We start from the raw sequence: 20,580 nt of genomic DNA, 5'->3' as shown, positions 1-20,580 counted from the left end.
TTGATTGGTTAAACAATAAATAGTTCTGAATGTCTACTCTTGGTTTTTGCCTTAGTGAAGAGGGGAAACCCATTGCACAAGCATTGGGGATAGCTTGTGCAACAAGTCCTGAAAAAGAAAGAAACCGCTGGCGTACTGAGCAACAGACATCAAACAGGTTGACCAAGGAAAACAACAGCAGTTGATAACAGAAAAATTGTGAGACCTGTGAATAAGAACCCCAAAACATCAGTCAGTGACATAACAATCTCCAGCAATATAGAGGCCATACCACAAGATGCAAACCACTCATCAGTAGTAAGAATGAGAAGGCGAGATTACAATTTGCAAAGATGTACAGAGATGAGCCACAAAAATTGTGGAACAAAGTTTTATTGACTGATGAGACCAAGGCTAACCTCTACCAAAGTGATGGAAAGGCCAAAGTGTGGAGAAAGAAGGGATCTGCTCAGGATCCAAAACATACAAGCTCATCTGTGAAGCATAGTGGCTTGGGCTTGTATGGCTGCTTCTGGAGTGGGTTCACTAATCTTCATTGATGATGTGCAGTACTGTGCAGAAGTCTTAGGCACCCTGTTATATATGTGTTTATTTTTTTATGTTTGTTAGTATAAAAGAACACATTTTAGATTTATTCAAATATTCATTTTCCAAAAGATTTAATTTTACAGAGACATTTTTGTATTTAATTTTATTACTGTATTACTGTAAGCAATTACTGTATATTACTGTACATATTACTGTAAGCAATTGACTACTTTTTACATACAAACTTGATCAAGGCTGTCTGAGATCAGAAGCAAGGAGCCAACCAAAGTCTGCAGAAGAACTGTGGCAAGTTCTCCAACATGCTTGGAACAACCTCCCTGCTCATTGTCTTAGCCAACGCTGTCCGGTAGTTCTATATCTCAGAGAAGTGATGCAGTTTTAACGACAAAGGGTGGTCACAAAAAATATTGATTTGATTCAGTTTTTAACTATTCTGCTAAATTACTAAAATGTCATGTAAAATGTATAATACATTTATTTATTTACCTTTCATTTAATTATTTTTGAAGGAATCATATCTGTACAGACTGTTATACAGGTGCCTAAGGCTTTTGCACAGTACTGTAACTCGTGTTGATAGCAGCAGGATGAACTTGTGGAGAAATGCATCTAAACCAGTTGGGAGGAACTTCAACATGCAGCAAGACAATGACCCAAAACACACTGCCAACACAACAAAGGACTTCATTTGGGAAAAAAGGTGAAAGGTTTTAGACTGGCCAAGTCAACCCATTGAGCATGCATTCCACCTCCTGAAGAGGAGATTGAAGGGAAAAAACCTCGAAACAAACAACAACCGAAAATGGCTGCAGTAAAAGCCTGGAAAAGCATCACGAAAGAAGAATGCAACAGTTTGGTGATGTCAGTGGGTCGCAGGCTTCATGTAGCTATTGCAAGCAAGGGATAGGCTACCAAATATTAAGTGTTATTTACTTTCATTTACTTAAATACTCTGTGTTCCAATGCTTTTTCTCATCTCAATATTTGGTGGTCTGATACCAAATGTGGTATGTTCTAAGTAGTTTAATACATCTAGGTGAAAATACCAGGAAATAAAAGCGTGTTCATCTTTTTTATCTCAACCGGAAATGTATTCAGTATATTGCAAAAACAAAGAAATTGGCCTTGCTGTTCTAATACTTTTTGAGGGGACTGTAATTCTTTCTAGAAAAGTTGGATTAAACAGGATTAACTTTTACATATCCAAAGTAGAGGGGTGGGCGAAATTTCTAACATTGGTTTCCAGACAGGTTGTATGAGGTGAGATATGAATTCTACATACAAAATTGTCTCTTGATACAAATCTTCAGATTTAGGGCTTTTCCTTACAAAGTTATAGACCTGTAAATATTACGTGCCATGATACGCATTCACCATAACATTGGGAAAAATTCAAATGGCTGTATTGGCAAAACAAAGGTATGGGAATGAAGCTCAAATTTCCAGGAGTTCTATATACTCAGTATGCACTTTGTGTGGTTATTTGCGTTAATGTCACCTTCTTGTTAGCTTTGACCAGTCTTGCCATTCTCCTCTGACCTCTTTTATTAATAATGCGTTTCTGCCCGCAGAACTGTTGCTCACTGGATGTTTTTTGTTTTTCGCACCATTCTTTGAAAACTCTGAGAGACTGTTGTGCATGAAAATCCCAGGAGATCAGCAGTTTCTGAGATACCCAAACCACCCTGTCTGGCACCAACAATCATTCCACAGTCAAAGTCAATTAGATCATATTTTTCTCCATTCTGATGGTTGATGTGAACATTAACTGAAGCTCCTGACCCATATCTGCATCATTTTATGCATTGCACTGCTTCCACAAGATTGACTGATTAGATAATCGCATGTTCCTAATAATAGGTAGGTGTTCCTAATAATGTGCTCAGTGAGTGTATCTCATCATTATCTACCAACACACAGAAAAAAAAAAATGTGCCCAGAGTTGGCACAGAATGGCCCACTTCCTTTACTGTCATTGGTACCCCCCTCATCAGTGAAACATGGTGGTAGGGGTGTTATAGTTTGGGCATGTATGACTGCCACAGGTGCTGGCTCACTTGCCTTCATTGATAATCATTGACAGCAACAACAGAATTCATTATTAAAAGTACAATAGGGAAGATTTTTGTGTAAAAACATTGTTACAAGACCATTGTAAATCCCTATCATTGAAAAAGGCTCACTGACATGTCGACTCACCCTCTGCCTGTGTTTATAGTACTTCAATTTGAGTCTCAAAATATAGTTCACGCACTGACGCTCTGTACCAAAACATTTTACAGCTCTACAATAATTCAAGCTCATTGCTTGAAAATTGGTTCTACTTGCCACAGCCAATGGCGTTTCAATGTCATTGCGTTCACAGAGAAGGGGGAGGAATAAACAGTGTTGTGGTTTGACCTCCAAACCCATTGGACGATGCTTCATTCCACAGCATGGCAAAGATACAGTAGTGCCCTTTCTTCTGTATGATGCTAGACTCCAAACAGTTTGTTTCGGTAAGTCTATTGTTGGGCCTAAGTCACCGACTGTTTTATTTTTCTCAGCATCATAATGGCTTCCTTCCGTGTCATTGGCACAAATTTGGTCCTCATGTTGACAAATACCAATAACCCCAAAAGCAATCAAAAGCCTAGAATCAAGACTTGATTGAACTAAGGAACTGAATGAATACACCTGACTGATCAGAAACAGCTGAGTTACTTTTGGTCCCCCTAAAATATTTTTATTAATACTTTTTGGTCTGCTAAACATCCAATGTGCTGGAGCACAGCCAAAAGAACAGAAATCAATATCTGGACCACTGTCCAAATACTTACGGACTGCACGATATAAAACTGTAGTTTATACAGGCATAATAGAATGTGCAACTACCTGTTTTTCATGACTGGAAAATTAAAACACTGGAGGGAAAAGCACAAATTACAACCAAGATTTTATTGGTTTGTTTATACGAATCATTACATACAGCTATAAACAAAGGAAGAAAAAACTGTACATTTGTACTGGTTACCTAAACCCACATGTGAATATTGCTACTGCTGGTATGTTCACTTGACAGTTCAAGTTAAGGTACAGTCATTTGCTTCTCAATGTCCTTAAAAGCAAGCTATCACCAGTATGTTTAGACTGATTTATACTTCTGCTGTCAATGTACACAGATCCTACACCTACCCCCTTTCACAACACCGTAGGCTGACGCACACCTCTCCAGAAATGTAACTAAACTTTGTGGCGACACAGTCCGTAACAACTGTGATTGGTCCGCTTGGTAGCATCGCATTATGCATTTCCGGCTGCTCTGCCATTGATCTGTTTCTGTCGCCCGTGGCTGTGTCCGAAACTGAAATGAGTTGACTTGATGCCTTGTTGCCCGATTAGTGATCTGTCCTTCAAAAAAAACTTTGGAGGTGCGTTCGAAGCACGCAAATGAGACGCACTTTGAAGGCAGAAACATGTCAGACTGAAAGTAAAGGGATTATGTGATGCGTAATTACAAGCAATTTAGCTGGCTAGCTTTCGGAGGCTTAGTACATTACATTACATTATTGGCAATTGGCAGACGCTCTTATCCAGAGCAACGTACAGTTGATTAGACTAAGCAGGAGACAATTCTCCCCTGGAGCAATGCAGGGTTAAGGGCCTTGCTCAAGGGCCCAACGGCTGTGCGGATCTTATTGTGGCTACACCAGGATTAGAACCACCAACCTTGCGTGTCCCAGTCATTTACCTTAACCACTACGCTACAGGCCGCCATTACACGTTATTTCAGTGTGTTAAGCAATTGGAATTTTGTTAAAAAAGTATAACTAAAACCAAATGGCGAGCTTGTTGTGCACTTGCGGACAAGCGCTTTTGCAGTTATTTGCGAACTCCGCCGCTGTTTTCAGCCGCTATTAATTTAACAGAAGAATCATAGTTAATCGCAAATGATTATGGGATCTAATATGTCCGGTGAAAACTCGCGTTTTGGTAGTGTAATTGCAGAGCTAAGCAGACACCCCAGCGCACAAGTATAAATGCTCAGAACGGCGTTGGCCACTTGCGTAGGCTCTGCGTAGATTGAACATAGAAGTACAAATCAGGCTTGACACTGTTATGCATGTAATTAGCTTTGCTAAAATCATACGTCACTTTTTAACATTCCCACAAATGTACCATTACACACTGTAAATAGAAAGTTTCTAAACCCTTTCACAGCAGGTATACAAGGTTATTGCAATGCTATCACCAAACAGAGAGACAAGAGCAATACACGCAATGCACAGGCCTGATATGGAACAGTAGTATGAAACAGGTTTCACGTTCAGGTTTTTCAAAAGGGCATGGATACAAGAGTTAACATTTATAGAACACAGCTTACAAACAAACATTCTAAAACTCCCTCCCATCCCCATTATAAACAATAAACAATGTATAACCCCTTGAATAATTCATCCCCACCCACACAATTCAGGTTACATATACTGTCCCTCATATAGCCTATGGAATGTTCGCATCCTCTCATTCAAGCTTTTGTTGTGTAATCGATTCCTGAAAATGACACCTTGCAAGTTGCAACCTGCTCCTCTCCCTCCCCCCTTTGAAAATAAAGACCACTGACATTCACAATGACCATAATTTTTCCAGAGATGTAAAAATGTAGGATGCGGTGGAATCCCTCTCCAAACATAATTTTCTCTTAAAAAATGTGTTTCTACAATCAAACTACTAAAAAACCTGCGTTTAGAAAATGGTAGATAAAAAATATTCCCCTGAATCATACAAGAAAAAGAGGTACAGGGAGCACTCTGAAAAGGATGTGGAAAAGATGTTATTCAGCCTCCTCGTCTTTTTGTTCAGGCTCCTCTTCTGTTGCTGGTGCCTTAGTATGAAACAAATGCATGCAATTAATTAACCCAGTTATTGCAAACTTTTTTTTTTTGATCTTCCTTTAAATGCAAAAACATTACCCTCAGTCCTGTCTTAACATGTCGCCATAGATCCGCTCACCTCTTCTTCAGCTCCACTCACCTCCTCTTCGGGTTTAGCTTCACCATTCTCAGCAGGGACTTCCTTCTTCTCCTCCTCAGGTTGAGCCTTTTCTACCTCTTTTGTCTTCCTAGGTTTTGCAGGTGCCTTCTGCATGAAGAAAAGCTATGAATATCCTCTACTTATGAAGTGAAAAATCTATAAAAATATCTCCTCTTAATACTTTGATTGGACATAAATGTCCAACTGTCAAGGACAGCAACATTAGCAAAAGCTGTGGTAACAATAAAGACAGTTGCTTCCAATATGAGGTTAAGTGGAAATGTTAATAATGATGATTGAATACCTTTGGCTTGTGCTCTGTTTGAGGGAGAGCAGGTTTCTTCAACAAAAAAACAAAACAAAAAAAAGTTAACTTTTTTAAAAAACTAAATGCACCTCTACTTAACAGAACAAAAACAAGAAACAAAACAACTTACTTTTAACCTCTGTGATCTCCTTTGGGGCTATGGGAAAAGGGGACAAACAAGTCAGATCTATTACCCACTCTGTTGACTGCAGGTATAAAATTGTTTGATAAAATTACTGTAATACAAATAAAAACCGCAAATAGAAGTGTAGCCAAAAGGGCCTCATTGTGATTTATGCATCATGTACCTCATGTGCTTCAGTGTTATTGTTGTCCTGTTGGAAACAAGAATTTGGTTAGTTCAGCAGACACTACATTACATTACATTACATTATTGGCATTTGGCAGACGCTCTTATCCAGAGCGACCTACAACAAAGTGCTTACCCATAACCAGGGGTAAGTGCGCTGAAAGACCCTAGAGGGAAGTACAATTTCAATTGCTACCCGTACAACAAAGATAAGGACCAGGGCCCATTTTTTTATTATTTTTTTATCAACAAATAAACAAACAAACAACAAAGCAAAAGTGACCAAACTTAACTATCCAAATACTGCTTACTAAAGAGAAAGACACTAAAGAGAATAGGGAGGTGTAATGGTGTAATGGAGGGGAAACAGTAATCTCAAAGTGGGGGATTGGGAAGGCAACCGTTTTACATTCAGTTATGGCTGCAATTTAAGCAATGTGTGATGCTCACTTGGTTATGTAAGTTTATGTTTATATAAAATGTTCTGATTGGCTTGCAAAGGAGGACCGCCATACACAGTCTGTACTCAAAAGAGAAGGAGGGAAATACTGCCCCGCCCACTTCTACGTATTCATTCGGTGGTATAAATAAATCGGGAGGGGGGGGTGTGTGTTAGGGTGCTGGACTACCTACATTACGATATTAATTTCTACGTCAAACAGTACACAAAGCACTCCCGCCATTCATTCGAATTTCGAACACTTAGATCCTCAGCGATCCTCCAAATGGGTACAGAATATACTAGCACCCTCAGCAACCAGAGCGGCGCTGTGATGTCGAGAACGCCATTGCATAACACAAACTACCCCCAGCAGAGGCATGAATGCATGATAAATAACGCATCTGCAACGCCACATTTCAGCGAAATGAATGACAATATGAAAATACGTTTAAAATGATTCAATGTATTGAATGTTTCTACATCTCCAAACCGTGAGCAGTAAAACACGACAACAGCATGTAGCAGATATTCAGTTGGCTAATGTTCGTCTTGCGTACAAGGGCAGCCATGACACATAAGACTTTTATGCCCTTTTCCAAGAGCCTTGAGGAGTCGTGCGATACATGCGCACCACAGCACAGGACTACATAGTAATACATTTAGTTTACATATTAGACAACAAATTATGAACTATACTTGTGATTTCACATGCATTCTTATTTATGAAGTGCACCTGAAAGCAATTCATGCAATTGCTTTTCCAACACCAGGTCGCATTTTATCAACTTTATTTCAGCAGATCGCAACCAAGGAACACGGTGTTACACCCCTTTGTTTGGACGATTACCGTCTGCATTTAATTCCTGAACAATACGAAATATAATAAAAGAGAACGTTAAAAAACGGACAAACATTATAATCAAGGTCAGGAAAACGAAACAAATCTCGGCACTAAGACGATTAAAAGGCACCAAATCAAAACAGGATACATTTAACCCCCCTGACTGCACAAGAAAGTACAGCAAACCGTTATTTCAACGCGAATGCAAATGCAATGTTTTCCATTTGTCATTATATGCAACTTCTTAATGCAAAGTTAAAATGGGATGTTTTGTAAATAATATTATACAAATCCATATATATATATATATATATATATATATATATATATATATATATATATATATATATATTAGTCTATAGCCTACATATAATTATACATTTTAATTACAATATTTGCACTTACTCTGCTTCTTTTAGGCATGGCTGTTTTCTTGTATTTTAGAAGGTAAAATATAGCAAAAAATGTTTCCGAGCGGACAAGCCGAAAAATACTGTACTACGTTCTCTGAAAGATTCAAACAGTACCTTCGATCGCAGTACAGCAAGACGTTAATGTTCCATCGACACAAAAACTAGCTGAAACCGGATTGGATTCTGTCCTTCTCTCTCCCCTCTCTGTTCTATTCATTAGAGCACCAACCTGACGGACAACCTACTCTCCGCCCATTGTTGTCATTGATTGGCCTTAGGACTGGTCAACATATTTTTAAATCATAGCAAAATAGTCTGCCTGTCTGGGTATGCAAAAGTGTCATTACCAATCAGTCTAATGTTTATTTTGGTTTCGCACAAAATTTCTGAGGGATGGGGAAGTCTTTGAATGTCAGGTTTTATTTATTCCTGTCCGCCAGATATTTAAATCGCTATGAAACCAATGTTTTGTCATTAAAGCTAGGAAAGGTTTATCGAAGTCAGACATATGTTGCTCCCAACTACAACATGAAAGTATTCGGATGGTTTGGCATATACAGACCGTGTAGGCTAGACTAAATAGTTGCAACTATCTGGCACTGATTATACACATGGATAGGAGAAGGTTTTGTGCAAGTGAGATTGAAACCAAGTGGGAGAGAATCAAGATGGCACACGCAGCAAAGTAGATTTTGTGTAGTCTTTTTCTTGTGTGAAGGGGGACGAGATACAGAGGATTTTGGAAAAACGTTAGGGACATATATATACGTCAAAACCACGTTATCATTGTGATAACGTGGTTTTGTGGTTTTGACGTTCGGTAAGGGGCAGGTGATGGCGAGACGATTCTTACTGAACTGTGTCGGAACTGTTGAAGCTTTCCAACCAATCGTGTTGAAAATTGATTCATTTCTCGAGGCCTGAAGTGCACACCTGGTGGTAGAATAATGTACCGCGGCTCCTTTTCAGACAGCCCGGGCATCTCCTGCAAGAAGCGATTACGATCTATAAATGGAGGGAAAACTTTTGCTGGCAGCTGGAGATAGCAACATAAACTAAAATTATGACGAAACCATGCTTATTATATAATATAATTTTATATAACAATTACAATATATAATATTATATAATTTTATATTATGATACATTAGTATATAATAATCATGCTTATTATATTTTTATACAGTCTGGGGGCAAAACTGTCAGAGCACAGAAAATACCTCATCCATGCTGCTTTCGCCGATTAAACTCAGGGGGCGATCCGGCAGATCCGCCAGCTGAGACAGATTTTAATGGTGTGCAGACTGGTGTGCAGCAGGTGTACGCCGGCATGCAAACGGGGCGGACCCAGTGGCACTAACCACGACTCTAAAATAGCTGGGACCGAGGGCTGCCTTTTCGGTATATGAGAATTATATTAAGTGACTGTTGACTACAAAATGGGGAGCATGGAAAATTGATATAGGGGGACAATGTGTTTGGGTTCAACTGGGCAGTAAAAATGGGTACACTCTCAGCAGTTAAAGCGGGGGCTTGCTTATTCGTATTGACCACCAAAAACTCAAACCAAAGTGTAAGGCTGTGTCCGAAATTACTCACTATTCACTAACTAGACAACTAGATTGGCCATCAGCCATCTTGTTCTCGTGTCCGAATTCAAAAATCTCATATGACTCATATTTTTAGGGCACTAGAAATATCCCACAGTGCACCGCCAAATCTAGGGAACAACCGTGGTCACTAAAAAGGTGGATACGAACCACAATGCTTTGCAACCAGCTTTTCCCTAACCATTATACACAAGACTTTTTAATTCTCCTATTAAGCTGTGAGACAATGGCGTGGTCCAGGAGTAATTAAAAAAAAAAAAACAGCTGTTCTGGCTTTTGTCATGTTGATGACAAATACGTTTCAGTTGAGCATTATAATACAGTACAACTACCCTAATATGACCTCCATCCATCCATTATCTGAACCCGCTTATCCTGAACAGGGTCGCAGGGGGGCTGGAGCCTATCCCAGCATACATTGGGCGAAAGGCAGGAATACCCTGGACAGGTCGCCAGTCCATCGCAGGGCACACACACCATTCACTCACACACTCATACCCACGGACAATTTAGACTCTCCAGTCAGCCTAACCTGCATGTCTTTGGACTGAGGGAGGAAACCGGAGTACCTGGAGGAAACCCACGCAGACACGGGGAGAACATGCAAACTCCGCACAGAGAGGCCCCGGCCAACGGGGATTCGAACCCAGGATCTCCTTGCTGTGAGGCGGCAGTGCTACCCACTGCACCATCCGTGCCGCCACCTAATATGACCTAATATAGCTAATATATTCTGTCAGGTTTCAGGACAGAGGAACCAAGTGCAGACTCAGTGAGACGGGTGCGTGGGGGTTGGACCCAAAATGCACGACTCAGAAACAATAATGGAATAAAGTCCCGTCAGGGCTTCATTTGGGACGAATCCCAGGAGCGTAGTCACAACAAGCAAAGTCCATACACGTAGAGCCAGCCAAACAAACGATAAACAAACAAAAAGCACGGTGCCGAGGGAAGAGGCAAACTCGTAGTCGGTAAACGTGCAGGGAGGTCCGGTAGCCGGAGAGCTGTCAGCAGGGCAGATACAGGCGGACGGCAGGCAGAGTCGTAGTCGAGGGCGATGTGGAAGTCGAAACCATAAAACAATCAGCGAGGCAAAAGTACAAAGACGGTAGGCGAGGACGTGGTCAAAAAACAAAACGATGGTAAACGAAACAGAAATCAATAAACAATAGTCGGTAAACAGGCTTGGATCTTAACGTGAATCAATCAGAAATAATGCTCAAGAGTTGCGTAATAAGACTAGAGGCAGACAATTTCGCGAAGAACATTTGCACGACTGGGCTATAAATGCGGGTGTAGACAGGTGTAGACAATTAGTTAGAGCATAGCAAGGAAATGGAAAACAGGTGCGATAGATGACAAGTTTAACAAGGAGATTAGTAATCGTTAGTAATAAGCCTATCCTGCCCTAGCATTAGTAAATTAGTAAATGACATGCATGAGAAACGTAAGGTAACATGAACACATGATTAGTTTGTTAGTTTCTACCCAATCCTGATCTAGCGTTAGTAGTTTTAGTAAATAGACAAATGGAAACAATTAGGGAGTGAATGACAGAAGGAGAGAGAGAGAAAAGGCGGAACGCAAGGTTTGCGGAAAGACATGTAAAAGTGTATGCATAAACAACGACCAGTTAACGTAACAATAAACATAAATCAAAACATAACACAAAGCGAAACTAAGACGATAACCAATCAACATAACAAGGTAATATAATCGTACGAAACATAACTAGACATGACAAGAAAATAAATCATAACGAAACATAACTAAACAACATGACGAACCTAGACTAACATAATACATGATAAGACACTACGTGACTAAGACAACATGAATGAACATAAAACATGGCAAGACAGACCTGAAACGTGACACTCAGGGGTTCTGAGAAAACGGCAGGTTTAATGAAGTAGGCAGATAAAGGGGCAGGCAGAGCGTAATCCGAAAAAACAGGCAGGGTTCAAAAACCAAGTGGTTAGTCCAAACAGGGCAGAGGTATAGAAATGACAATCCAAAGAGTCAAACCGGGTCAAAACAGAAATCCAATGAGAAGACCAGAGAAGACCCTTACACAGGGGAAACAGAACTGACGAACTAGCAACAAAAGAACAAAACAGGCCAGCTTAAATATACTAACCAATCGACTAAATGATAAACAGATGTGGGTGCTGGGGAACAGATGATGAAAGACAATGAGAAACAGCTGGGACAAGACAGGAAGGAAACACATATAAGGAGTGGGGGGCGGAGACATGTAATGGGAAAATAGGTAAAACAAGGACTGGAGTGAAAGCAGAGAGCATAGAAAAGGGAAAAACAAAAGGAAAATTGGCACGGACGTGACAGTATTCATTATTCAATAATCCAAAACCCTGTTTGCCCAGTAAGTGGCACTGTTTGTTCGCTAGCTATAATGCTATAATGTCTTATAGTTGACGATTAACGTTATTTGTAATGAAAGAGTAAGCGAAAAGCGGCAATATCTTTCTTCTAAACCCATGTTCTGTTCAATTTTCGGATATAAATGTGTAGGGCGGATGTGTTATAGATGTTTAATCAGTAAAAAAGTTAAGTCCTACATATAAAGTAAGCCAAGGCCGTGTAGTTTCATGTTTAAGGGCCTGCTATATGGTATGTTTGTTAATGGTTTTGGGGCTATATTTAGCAGTGTAGCGTAACATACGTGATGATGCTGTTCGATTGCAAAAGATGATGTCTGCTGTACGAATTCACTGTTTATTTAGTAAACTATATAGCACACTATATGGACATTCAATAGTTAGGAATGAGTAATTAATTAATTGTGAGCCATTTTGGACACAGCCTAAATATCTTTGCTCAAACCAAACAGATCACATGGTTCTACACAAAATGAGGCCATGTTTGTCATCAGCATGTGATTTTAAGAAAATGATACAAGCCTTGAAACGGTGCTTCAGGGAAAACTGACTTATGCTACCCCCCCTTGTCATAAAGACATTTTCCCATTCAAAAATCCCATTGACTTTTTTAAAATCACTTAATATGTGAACGGTGTTAAAAAAGAAAATATGGTTACCAAACATAAACTGACGCCAGAAAAGTACTAATTTATCCAAAGAGGCCAAATACAAGCCCACCACCAAAATAGCCTACAATTTCCATGCTTGGAAATGACCAAACTGACTAGACTACATAACCCACTCCAATATGCCTGGCGGCATTTCCTCTGTATTGCATCTGTAATGTTATGTGTGTGACACTGCGTCTCCAGAGCCAATCTGAGCGTTGGGGGTAGTGGCGGGTAGTGTAGTTTTTTAAAGCTTCATATGGGTACTGCCGGATAATAAATTCAATTTTCTCAAAACACGGACTGTATCAAATATAACAAAATATCATAAATGATACAGTGCCACCTCCCTCACAGAATGCCCTGACTCTTTTTTTGGAACACAGTTTTTCATTTTAAATGATTTTTAAAGAGTCAATGGTTGAATGGGAAAATGTATTTATGACCCAAGGGGCGTGGTTTTGATGTCAGACTTCAGCACTCTATGGACGCTTTCTAGCTAGCATTATTGGTAACCCTATTACTGTAACGTTACCACCAAAACTAGTTTGCAAACTAGTTTTACAACAGGCAAGATCAGATACGTCTCATGTTTGTGAAGTTATCATCCCAGTGTTTCTCTATATGGCTGCCAATGACCGCCTGGTGCTGCCAACAACATTTGTGAAGGACATGAGTAAAACAATCAGAAATTCCTTTTTTGTTTTTCGCCCATCTTTCTGACACTTTGAAACTTTGGGCATCTCTGTGTCAGCTATCATTGACTGTGCCAAGAACCTGTCAAAACTGAGTCTGCCCTGTAAACGGACTGCAGGACTTGCATTTTTCTCCCTTTTAAGAATCGGAAAAAGCCCAATCCACTGTCTGCCTGATTACATTTGGCATTACAGTCCCAAACACAACTTGATTTCGGCATAACTAGCTAACTGTTTTACACAGCTCTGGCTCAGTCGATTTTGAAGTAACGCTACTCCTTTCCTCGCCCGAGTGGCCGCCCGGAAGTATCCTAGCGATCTCTGTTTACAAACATTCTGATTTGTCCTATGGGGCCTGCACTTCTTAGCTGTGTCTGAAACCGCGTACTTCTGTGCCCCAAGTGCACATCCATCTTGGAGTGGGAGTCCCAACCGAAGTGCGAGTATGGATGAAGTGCCCTGATGCGCACTCTGTTTGTTCAATATTTGGAGTGCACATCATTGCATGCTCCTACTGGGAAAATCTGGCCATTCCAATCGAAAAACGGGCAGCCTGTAGCGTATTGGTTAAAGTACATGACTGGGACACGCAAGGTCGGTGGTTTGATCCCCAGTATAGCCACAATAAGATCCGCACAGTCGTTGGGCCCTTGAGCAAGGCCGTTAACTCTGCATTGCTCCAGGGGAGGACTGTCTCCTGCATAGTCTAATCAACTGTACATCGCTCTGGATAAGAGAGTCTGCCAAATGCCATTAATGTAATGTAAATGAGAAACGGAAACGGGCTAATTTTGACTTCGACAAGACAACAGCAATAGCGGACAGGAGTACTGCTGCTTCTCCCGAGGCCTTCTACAAATATAAGTAATTTATCAACATTTTTACGCTAGCTGGCATTTCCCCAAGTTTGAAAACATCCTGCACACTATAATTTCTGTTAATATTCTAAGCTTAATAATTTAGTTAATTTAGCTACAGCTAAGATTAGTCCCGATAATATAGTGTCAATAGCTAGCTATACTATTTAATATTCGTAATATTAATTGGCCCATGAATTTATTCCCATAAGCTTCCTAACTAGGTGAATATCAACCCAGTTAACTAGCGTTACATTAGCTGACTTGTTGGGAGTTCCTCCAAAGTCAGGCTGATGTACAGGAAGAGAGAGAGACATTAGAGAGGGGGTGGCAGAGGGAAGGAGTAGCCTTGGAGAGGGAGGAGAAAAGAGAGGCCAGTGAGAGAGAGGAGAGGAGGGAGTTTCTGGTCCAATTCCTGGCCATCTTTGAAAGATCAATTCATAAATAATTTGTTTGAGCCATTGTGTCAATTCTTTCATTATTACAAGATTAGTATGTAGTCTACTTGCCATACATCCCTGACAAGCAGCATATCATCTTAATGTTATTCTCTTTTTGATGTCATGCAAGCATAGTGTTTATCCATTAGAACGTGTAAGTTGAGAAGCAACAGATGGAAATGAACAGATCATAATAATGTTGCGTTCATTTAATTATAATGTCATTATTTTAAAGAGAAAGAAAAAAGGATGGAACAACATTTGTGAATTATAATTATAATTAGATGTTGGCTAAAAAAATATATATTTACAGAGAAAATAATGTAACACGCATGAACAAACACAAAAAACATCTAACCAGACAACACAGTTTATTGTGATGTGCTCCACTGAAAATAAATGCAATGCATAACATATCTTATGCAAATCAGATTAGTCGTTTCCCCCGGTTATGGTTTACTAACAATCATCATAATCGAAAAAAAGAAAAGGTTACGGCAGTGGTTAAAGTTTATAGGTCAGCTGTCGCATCGAAGTGTGTCCCACTGATTAACAAAATGTTCCGAACTACCGTGCTTTCGTGCTATAAGTGCAAACTCCCAAGCACTGACTGGAGTGTAGACTCGGGAGCATGGTAGTGTGGAACATAGAAGTTTGCGGATTGGAGACCATAGAGTGTATAAGAACTGGAGAGGCGGGCGGAGTTGCAGAAACCAATATGGCGTCTGTTATGTCTTGAATTGCACACATTATTATTTTGGGCTATGTGAGTCACCATAGTTGGGATTAAGCTAAACCTTATGGGTAATCCAGTTTTGTTTTACGTCAGAATGACGAGTGATGCCAGTCTGTAATATTCAACTTCTGAGTGAACTCCTTCGTTGTTATTTAAAGTATTTCTCCGCCTCTGCCTCTGTTCTTTTGGAAGTAGTAGATGTCTAAAAAGAGTATGGACATAACAGCGTCCAGTCCACCGTAACTTTGAACTTTCCCATAGGCAATAATACAAAAATCCCCGCCTTTTTCGACCAAACTAAGGGGGTACTCACATTTTTGACCCAGTTATACCCAAAATACATATAAGAATAAGAATCAAGACGTGGTTTTACTTGACACATTTCGAGAACAAACTTATAAGGCGATTATTTTATTTGTCATGAGTCAAAAGTAGACTCTTTGGTTGGTCAAAATGTGACTTGACATATGACTGAGTGGTGGAATGTCTAAAATTGATGAATAGCCCGTAAAGTAGTTTGAACTCCCATGGTTACTGAACTAGCATTTGTCAGTCACAGTGTGGCTAACACTGTGTATGCTAAGCCAAGGTACATTTCTCCCTCAGCAACTAATGGAATTCAGCAGCTTTTAGAAATAGTTAACCAATAACGACAGATTCATAAATTACCTGCCAGGTTACCACTGTCTGATGGCATTAGCTAGTTTATCGAATGTTACATTTTTGTTATATATTGGATAATGTCCATTAGATGCAGTTACACCATGTTGTTTTTTAGTTTAATTTTCATATTCATACAGCTAAGATAGCTACCCAGTCATGCGAATTCGAGACTTGACTTGAGTAAAACTGAAATAATGTTCAGCACTATGTCATCATATTCTGTATTTTATAGTACTGTACAGTTGCTTATGGCCATTTTATGTTCATTGATTGTACTTCTGATTATGTATATATTATTATGATATGGCAATGATATTAAGATTAAGATAAAAAAGATTTTAAAAGAAAGCAAAGAACAATTATTTTGGTTAATTGTTTTCTTTACTTGTTCAGAGTATTCTGAGGCATTTCATCAAGAGGGAAGTCCTCCAGTTGGTCAGACTGGATGTTGGTGGCAAAAAGAACTGGGTCCAGATTAAGGAAGTGAACGCTGGCTTGGGTGCAGATTCAGCCCTGACAGTAATGTATCATTCAAATTATTATCAGGATGCAGAAAATGGATTTACTAGCTGTTATAATATAGGTCATTCTCATTATCCCCACTGGGACTTTCGAAGACAGATAATCTGTGACTATGTCTCCGTCTGTGGGGGGTCCGTGAGGTCCCTATCACGATAAGGAGCTGCTGTCCTTGGTTGCATCAGCTAGGTCCAGGTACAGGATGTACCTAGATGAGGAGAAGCAAAAGAAAGTGACTGAAATCGTAGCACAAAACCAAAGGGCAGCTGCGGAACGCATCAAGGAGCTTAAGAAGAAGAAAAAATCTGTTTGAGGTGACAAAAGTTCTGCAGAATGATGCTGATCAGCCTGCCACACAAGCTGGGGGAAAGGCTGGCACCCGATGGCACAGCTCATCACCAAATCAAATGCACTAAGGAAGAGGTCTAAAGAGAAAATGGCAGAATGGCAGAACAGGTGGAGGCAGGATTGACGGAAGCCTGTAGATCCATGCCGTAGCTGTGAAGAAGTAACCAATTAAGGTTTGAGATGACTAGATTTGTATTAACAAAAAGCCTGGGAGGCAAAGAAGCACTTTACTAAAATCACCTTAAAGGGTCGTGAGTAGGGCTGTACCAAATAATTCCTTCCAGTCTTTGTAACCTATGTGTTTGAATATTGAATTAACATTGGGATATGTCACACGCTGCTTTTTTTTGTCTTCATGTATGTGAAAAATGTTTTTAGTAGTTTACAATAAAAAACATTGCCGTGAAGGACACATTGTGAAGAAGGCAGGAAAGCACCTGCACTGCATATCTTCAACTGGTGAGTGTGAGTGAGCACATTCAAACTGATCAGGCTTTTTAAGTTGCTAGAATTAGCAGCTCTTAAGACACTGCTATAGCAGTGCCCAGCCCCTCCTTCCTTAGATTGGAGAGAGAGCATCTCTCAAACCTGATGTCTAACCTGTATGAAAAAAGGCACATTCAGCACAATTTTAAGTTAAGTTATAATCACAAAGACAGACAACAGCACTTGCTTTAATGCAGTTATGGTGATGTACTGTCATATGAAACAATGCAAATATTCAAAGCTTCATTTGCATACTTCCTTTGAATATTGGTATTCAATGTGTTCATGTTTTATGTTCAAATAAACATTTGGGACAAATTGTACCTAACACTAAGTAATTGATGTTGTTTTGTTTTATTTTTCAATTTTGCTTATAAAGTTGGTCTTAAATTTCATTCCAAGTGGCATTAAAAAAGTCTTAAATCTAACTTGCCTTAAGCTGCAGGAACCCTGAATTCTGTCTGTTTTGCTCTGGTTTGTGATCTCTGCCTGGTTTTTCGACTCTGCTTTGGATTATCCCATATGTACCCGTCTACCCAGATTTCGACAATTGCCTGTTTCTGGATTGCATTTTGGATCTATCCCTCATTCATTAAAGCCTGCCTTTTTCACCTTCTCTTTGAGTCTGCTCTTGGTTCCTCTGTCCCTCAAACCTGACACTATTGGCATTATGTTGGCAATATGAAATGATGTACTTTAATTGAGAGATGCTCTCACCTTTTATCTGATATTCTTTTATTATTATTATTGTTGGCCTTTATTTAAAATGGGGAATAATCCAAATTGAGTTCATAATCTCTCAAAGGAGTTCTGGCCAAACATGCTAAATATAACTGCTGTTCTGCGGGCAGAATCGTGTTGTTACTGAGAGAGGTCAGAGGAGAAGGGCAAGACTGGTCGAAACTAACAGGAAGGTGACAGTAACACAAATAACCACGCATTACAACAGTGGTATGCAGAAGAGCATATCTCTGAACCCACAATGCATCAAACCTCTAAGTATACAGGCTACAGCAGAAGACTCTAATAAATACCAAATGAAGTGCTCACTGAGTAGCCTATATATAGGCGATTCCACAACTGGCGTGCCATTTTTCCCACTTAAATTAAATGTACAAATATGCATAAAAAGCAAAGGAAGTAAAGGAAACATACAATTTATACTTAGCTTTGTAAAGTGCCATATACAACAATCTACATGTAAGTTTCTGATAGACATCTTAAAACATTCATGAACCCTATCTACAGTACTTACAGCATGTTCACTTGTTCCAGCCTACTATAAATTAATATTGAAATATAATAATTTAAATATTTCAAGAATCTTATTAATTCTGTCTATTTCATATATCATGTTTGAAACAAATAGTCATTTGATTGAGTTCTGGGGACAATTGGTGAACCTAATAAAATGTATACCTCTATTTAAGTTACGTGTCTGTGTTTCTATTTCAGCATTCTGCCTCTAATAATGAGTTTGTTGAACTTGGCAGACGTGACTTCATTACAAATGAATGGTTGTTTTCTTATGTCAATTAATTACCCAGACCAGGCATCATAGCTAGCATTGTATAATCGGGATTACAAACCGGAAATCTTTCCGATTTGAAAGATTCAAATCGGAATCAGATCGTAAACCTAACGTTAAATGAGTCATCATCAAGAAAGACTAACATTAGACTATATCAAGCCGAGCAAGGTAGTTCTTTACGCAACAAAAACTAGCTAGCCACCTATATTACTGGCAATAATAATTATAGATTAAATCGTTGATAACTATAGATCGATAATATCATCGTTGAAAAAAACGTTGTCTGTAAAAGGACAAGCCTTTCTCAGTGGCATCATCTAAATCATTACTGCAATTTTAAGCTGAACGCGAAGGCTGGGAATTTTTGGAGATTAAAAATTGTACGATGTCGTCTATTTTCTGAACTAAATGTATGGGGGAAGGGAATTATTTTGCCGCCAGTATTTATTAATCAAGCTAATGTTAGCTAGCTAGCAGAAGGAGTTGGATCGATTATGAGGTTTACAGCTGTTTTATTATGTTTGCTACTTGGTTAGAAAAGCATTACCCATATTGTAAATTATATTTCAAACAATAAAATGCATCAAAATCCATCCATCCATCCATTATCTGAACCCGCTTATCCTGAACAGGGTCGCAGGGGGGCTGGAGCCTATCCCAGCATACATTGGGTGAAAGGCAGGAATACACCCTGGACAGGTCGCCAGTCCATCGCAGGGCACACACACCATTCACTCACACACTCATACCCACGGGCAATTTAGACTCTCCAGTCAGCCTAACCTGCATGTCTTTGGACTGTGGGAGGAAACCGGAGTACCTGGAGGAAACCCACGCAGACACGGGGAGAACATGCAAACTCCACACAGAGAGGCCCCAGCCGACGGGGATTCGAACCCAGGACCTCCTTGCTGTGAGGCGGCAGTGCTACCCACTGCACCATCCGATGCATCAAAATATTTATGACATTTAATTATATTTATAACCTTTATTTCAGCAGTCTGAAAAAAACAGAAAGGATTATTAGATCAACAGACACAATAACTTTTCACCAACTACTTTACGTAGTGTCGCAGTTACATTCGGTTCAACCCACAGAACTGTTTCATGATGGTCTTTGTAGGCCATTCATCAGCTACTCATCGTCACGTGTTCAATTCGACCAACAAAAGAGTCTAGTGTTGACTCGCGACGAAAAAAACAACGGCCTTATAAGTTTGATCTCGAATCGTGTCAAGTAAAATCACGTCTTGATTATTATTCTTATATGTATTTTGAGTATAACCAGGCTACAAATGTGACTGTAGCCGCCTTAGTTTGTTAGAAAAAGGCAGGGATTTTTTGCATTATTGCCTACGGGGAAATTGAGAGTTACGGTGGACTAGACGCCATATTGGCAATTTCGATTGTAGAAGCAAGCGGTGACTTCCGTTCCATATCATAGAGTTCAGCGTTTGAGACACAGAGGCTAATGGTGCGTTCCATTTGTACTGGGAAGTCGGAATTTCCGAGTTCCCAGTCGGACATTTCAACTGGAACGCCCCCTGAGGTGGGATTTCCGACTGGGAAAGTCGGAAGGACCGAGTAACCCCGAGTTAGAAATCCAAGATGGCAGCTCCGTGCGTCAACGGTAAGTGAAATCTCTCGTAATGTATTATTTATTAGCACTTCTGTTTTGTTTTTGTGTAATTAAATAAGTGCTATACGTAGTACTGTCCAACGTCTATCTGTGGACATGTACTACGGTGTTTGTATGTATAGAATACCG

At 39.7% G+C, this 20,580-nt stretch overlaps 1 protein-coding gene across 2 annotated transcripts; it reads right to left on the bottom strand.

Moving 5' to 3' along the window:
• Positions 1-3,465: 3,465 nt before the first annotated feature.
• On the bottom strand, positions 3,466-8,081 carry LOC133133146 (non-histone chromosomal protein H6-like). 2 transcript variants are annotated; one of them, XM_061249189.1, is made up of 6 exons: positions 7,868-8,081; positions 6,178-6,204; positions 6,000-6,026; positions 5,867-5,902; positions 5,542-5,670; positions 3,466-5,413 (listed from the first exon to the last, which is right to left on the bottom strand). In XM_061249189.1, the coding sequence occupies exons 1-6, from the start codon at positions 7,883-7,885 to the stop codon at positions 5,363-5,365; spliced, it is 288 nt and encodes a 95-aa protein (XP_061105173.1). In that variant the 5' UTR covers positions 7,886-8,081; the 3' UTR covers positions 3,466-5,362. The 2 variants fall into 2 exon arrangements, with proteins under 2 accessions (XP_061105173.1, XP_061105174.1); XM_061249190.1 differs by having other exon boundaries at positions 5,563-5,670.
• Between the last annotated feature and the right edge of the window lie 12,499 nt (positions 8,082-20,580).

Source organism: Conger conger, chromosome 7, assembly GCF_963514075.1.
Source record: "Conger conger chromosome 7, fConCon1.1, whole genome shotgun sequence".
NCBI classification, from domain to species: domain Eukaryota; kingdom Metazoa; phylum Chordata; class Actinopteri; order Anguilliformes; family Congridae; genus Conger; species Conger conger.
Note: the sequence above shows the minus strand (reverse complement) of the source record. Positions and strands in the feature narration are given on the sequence as shown.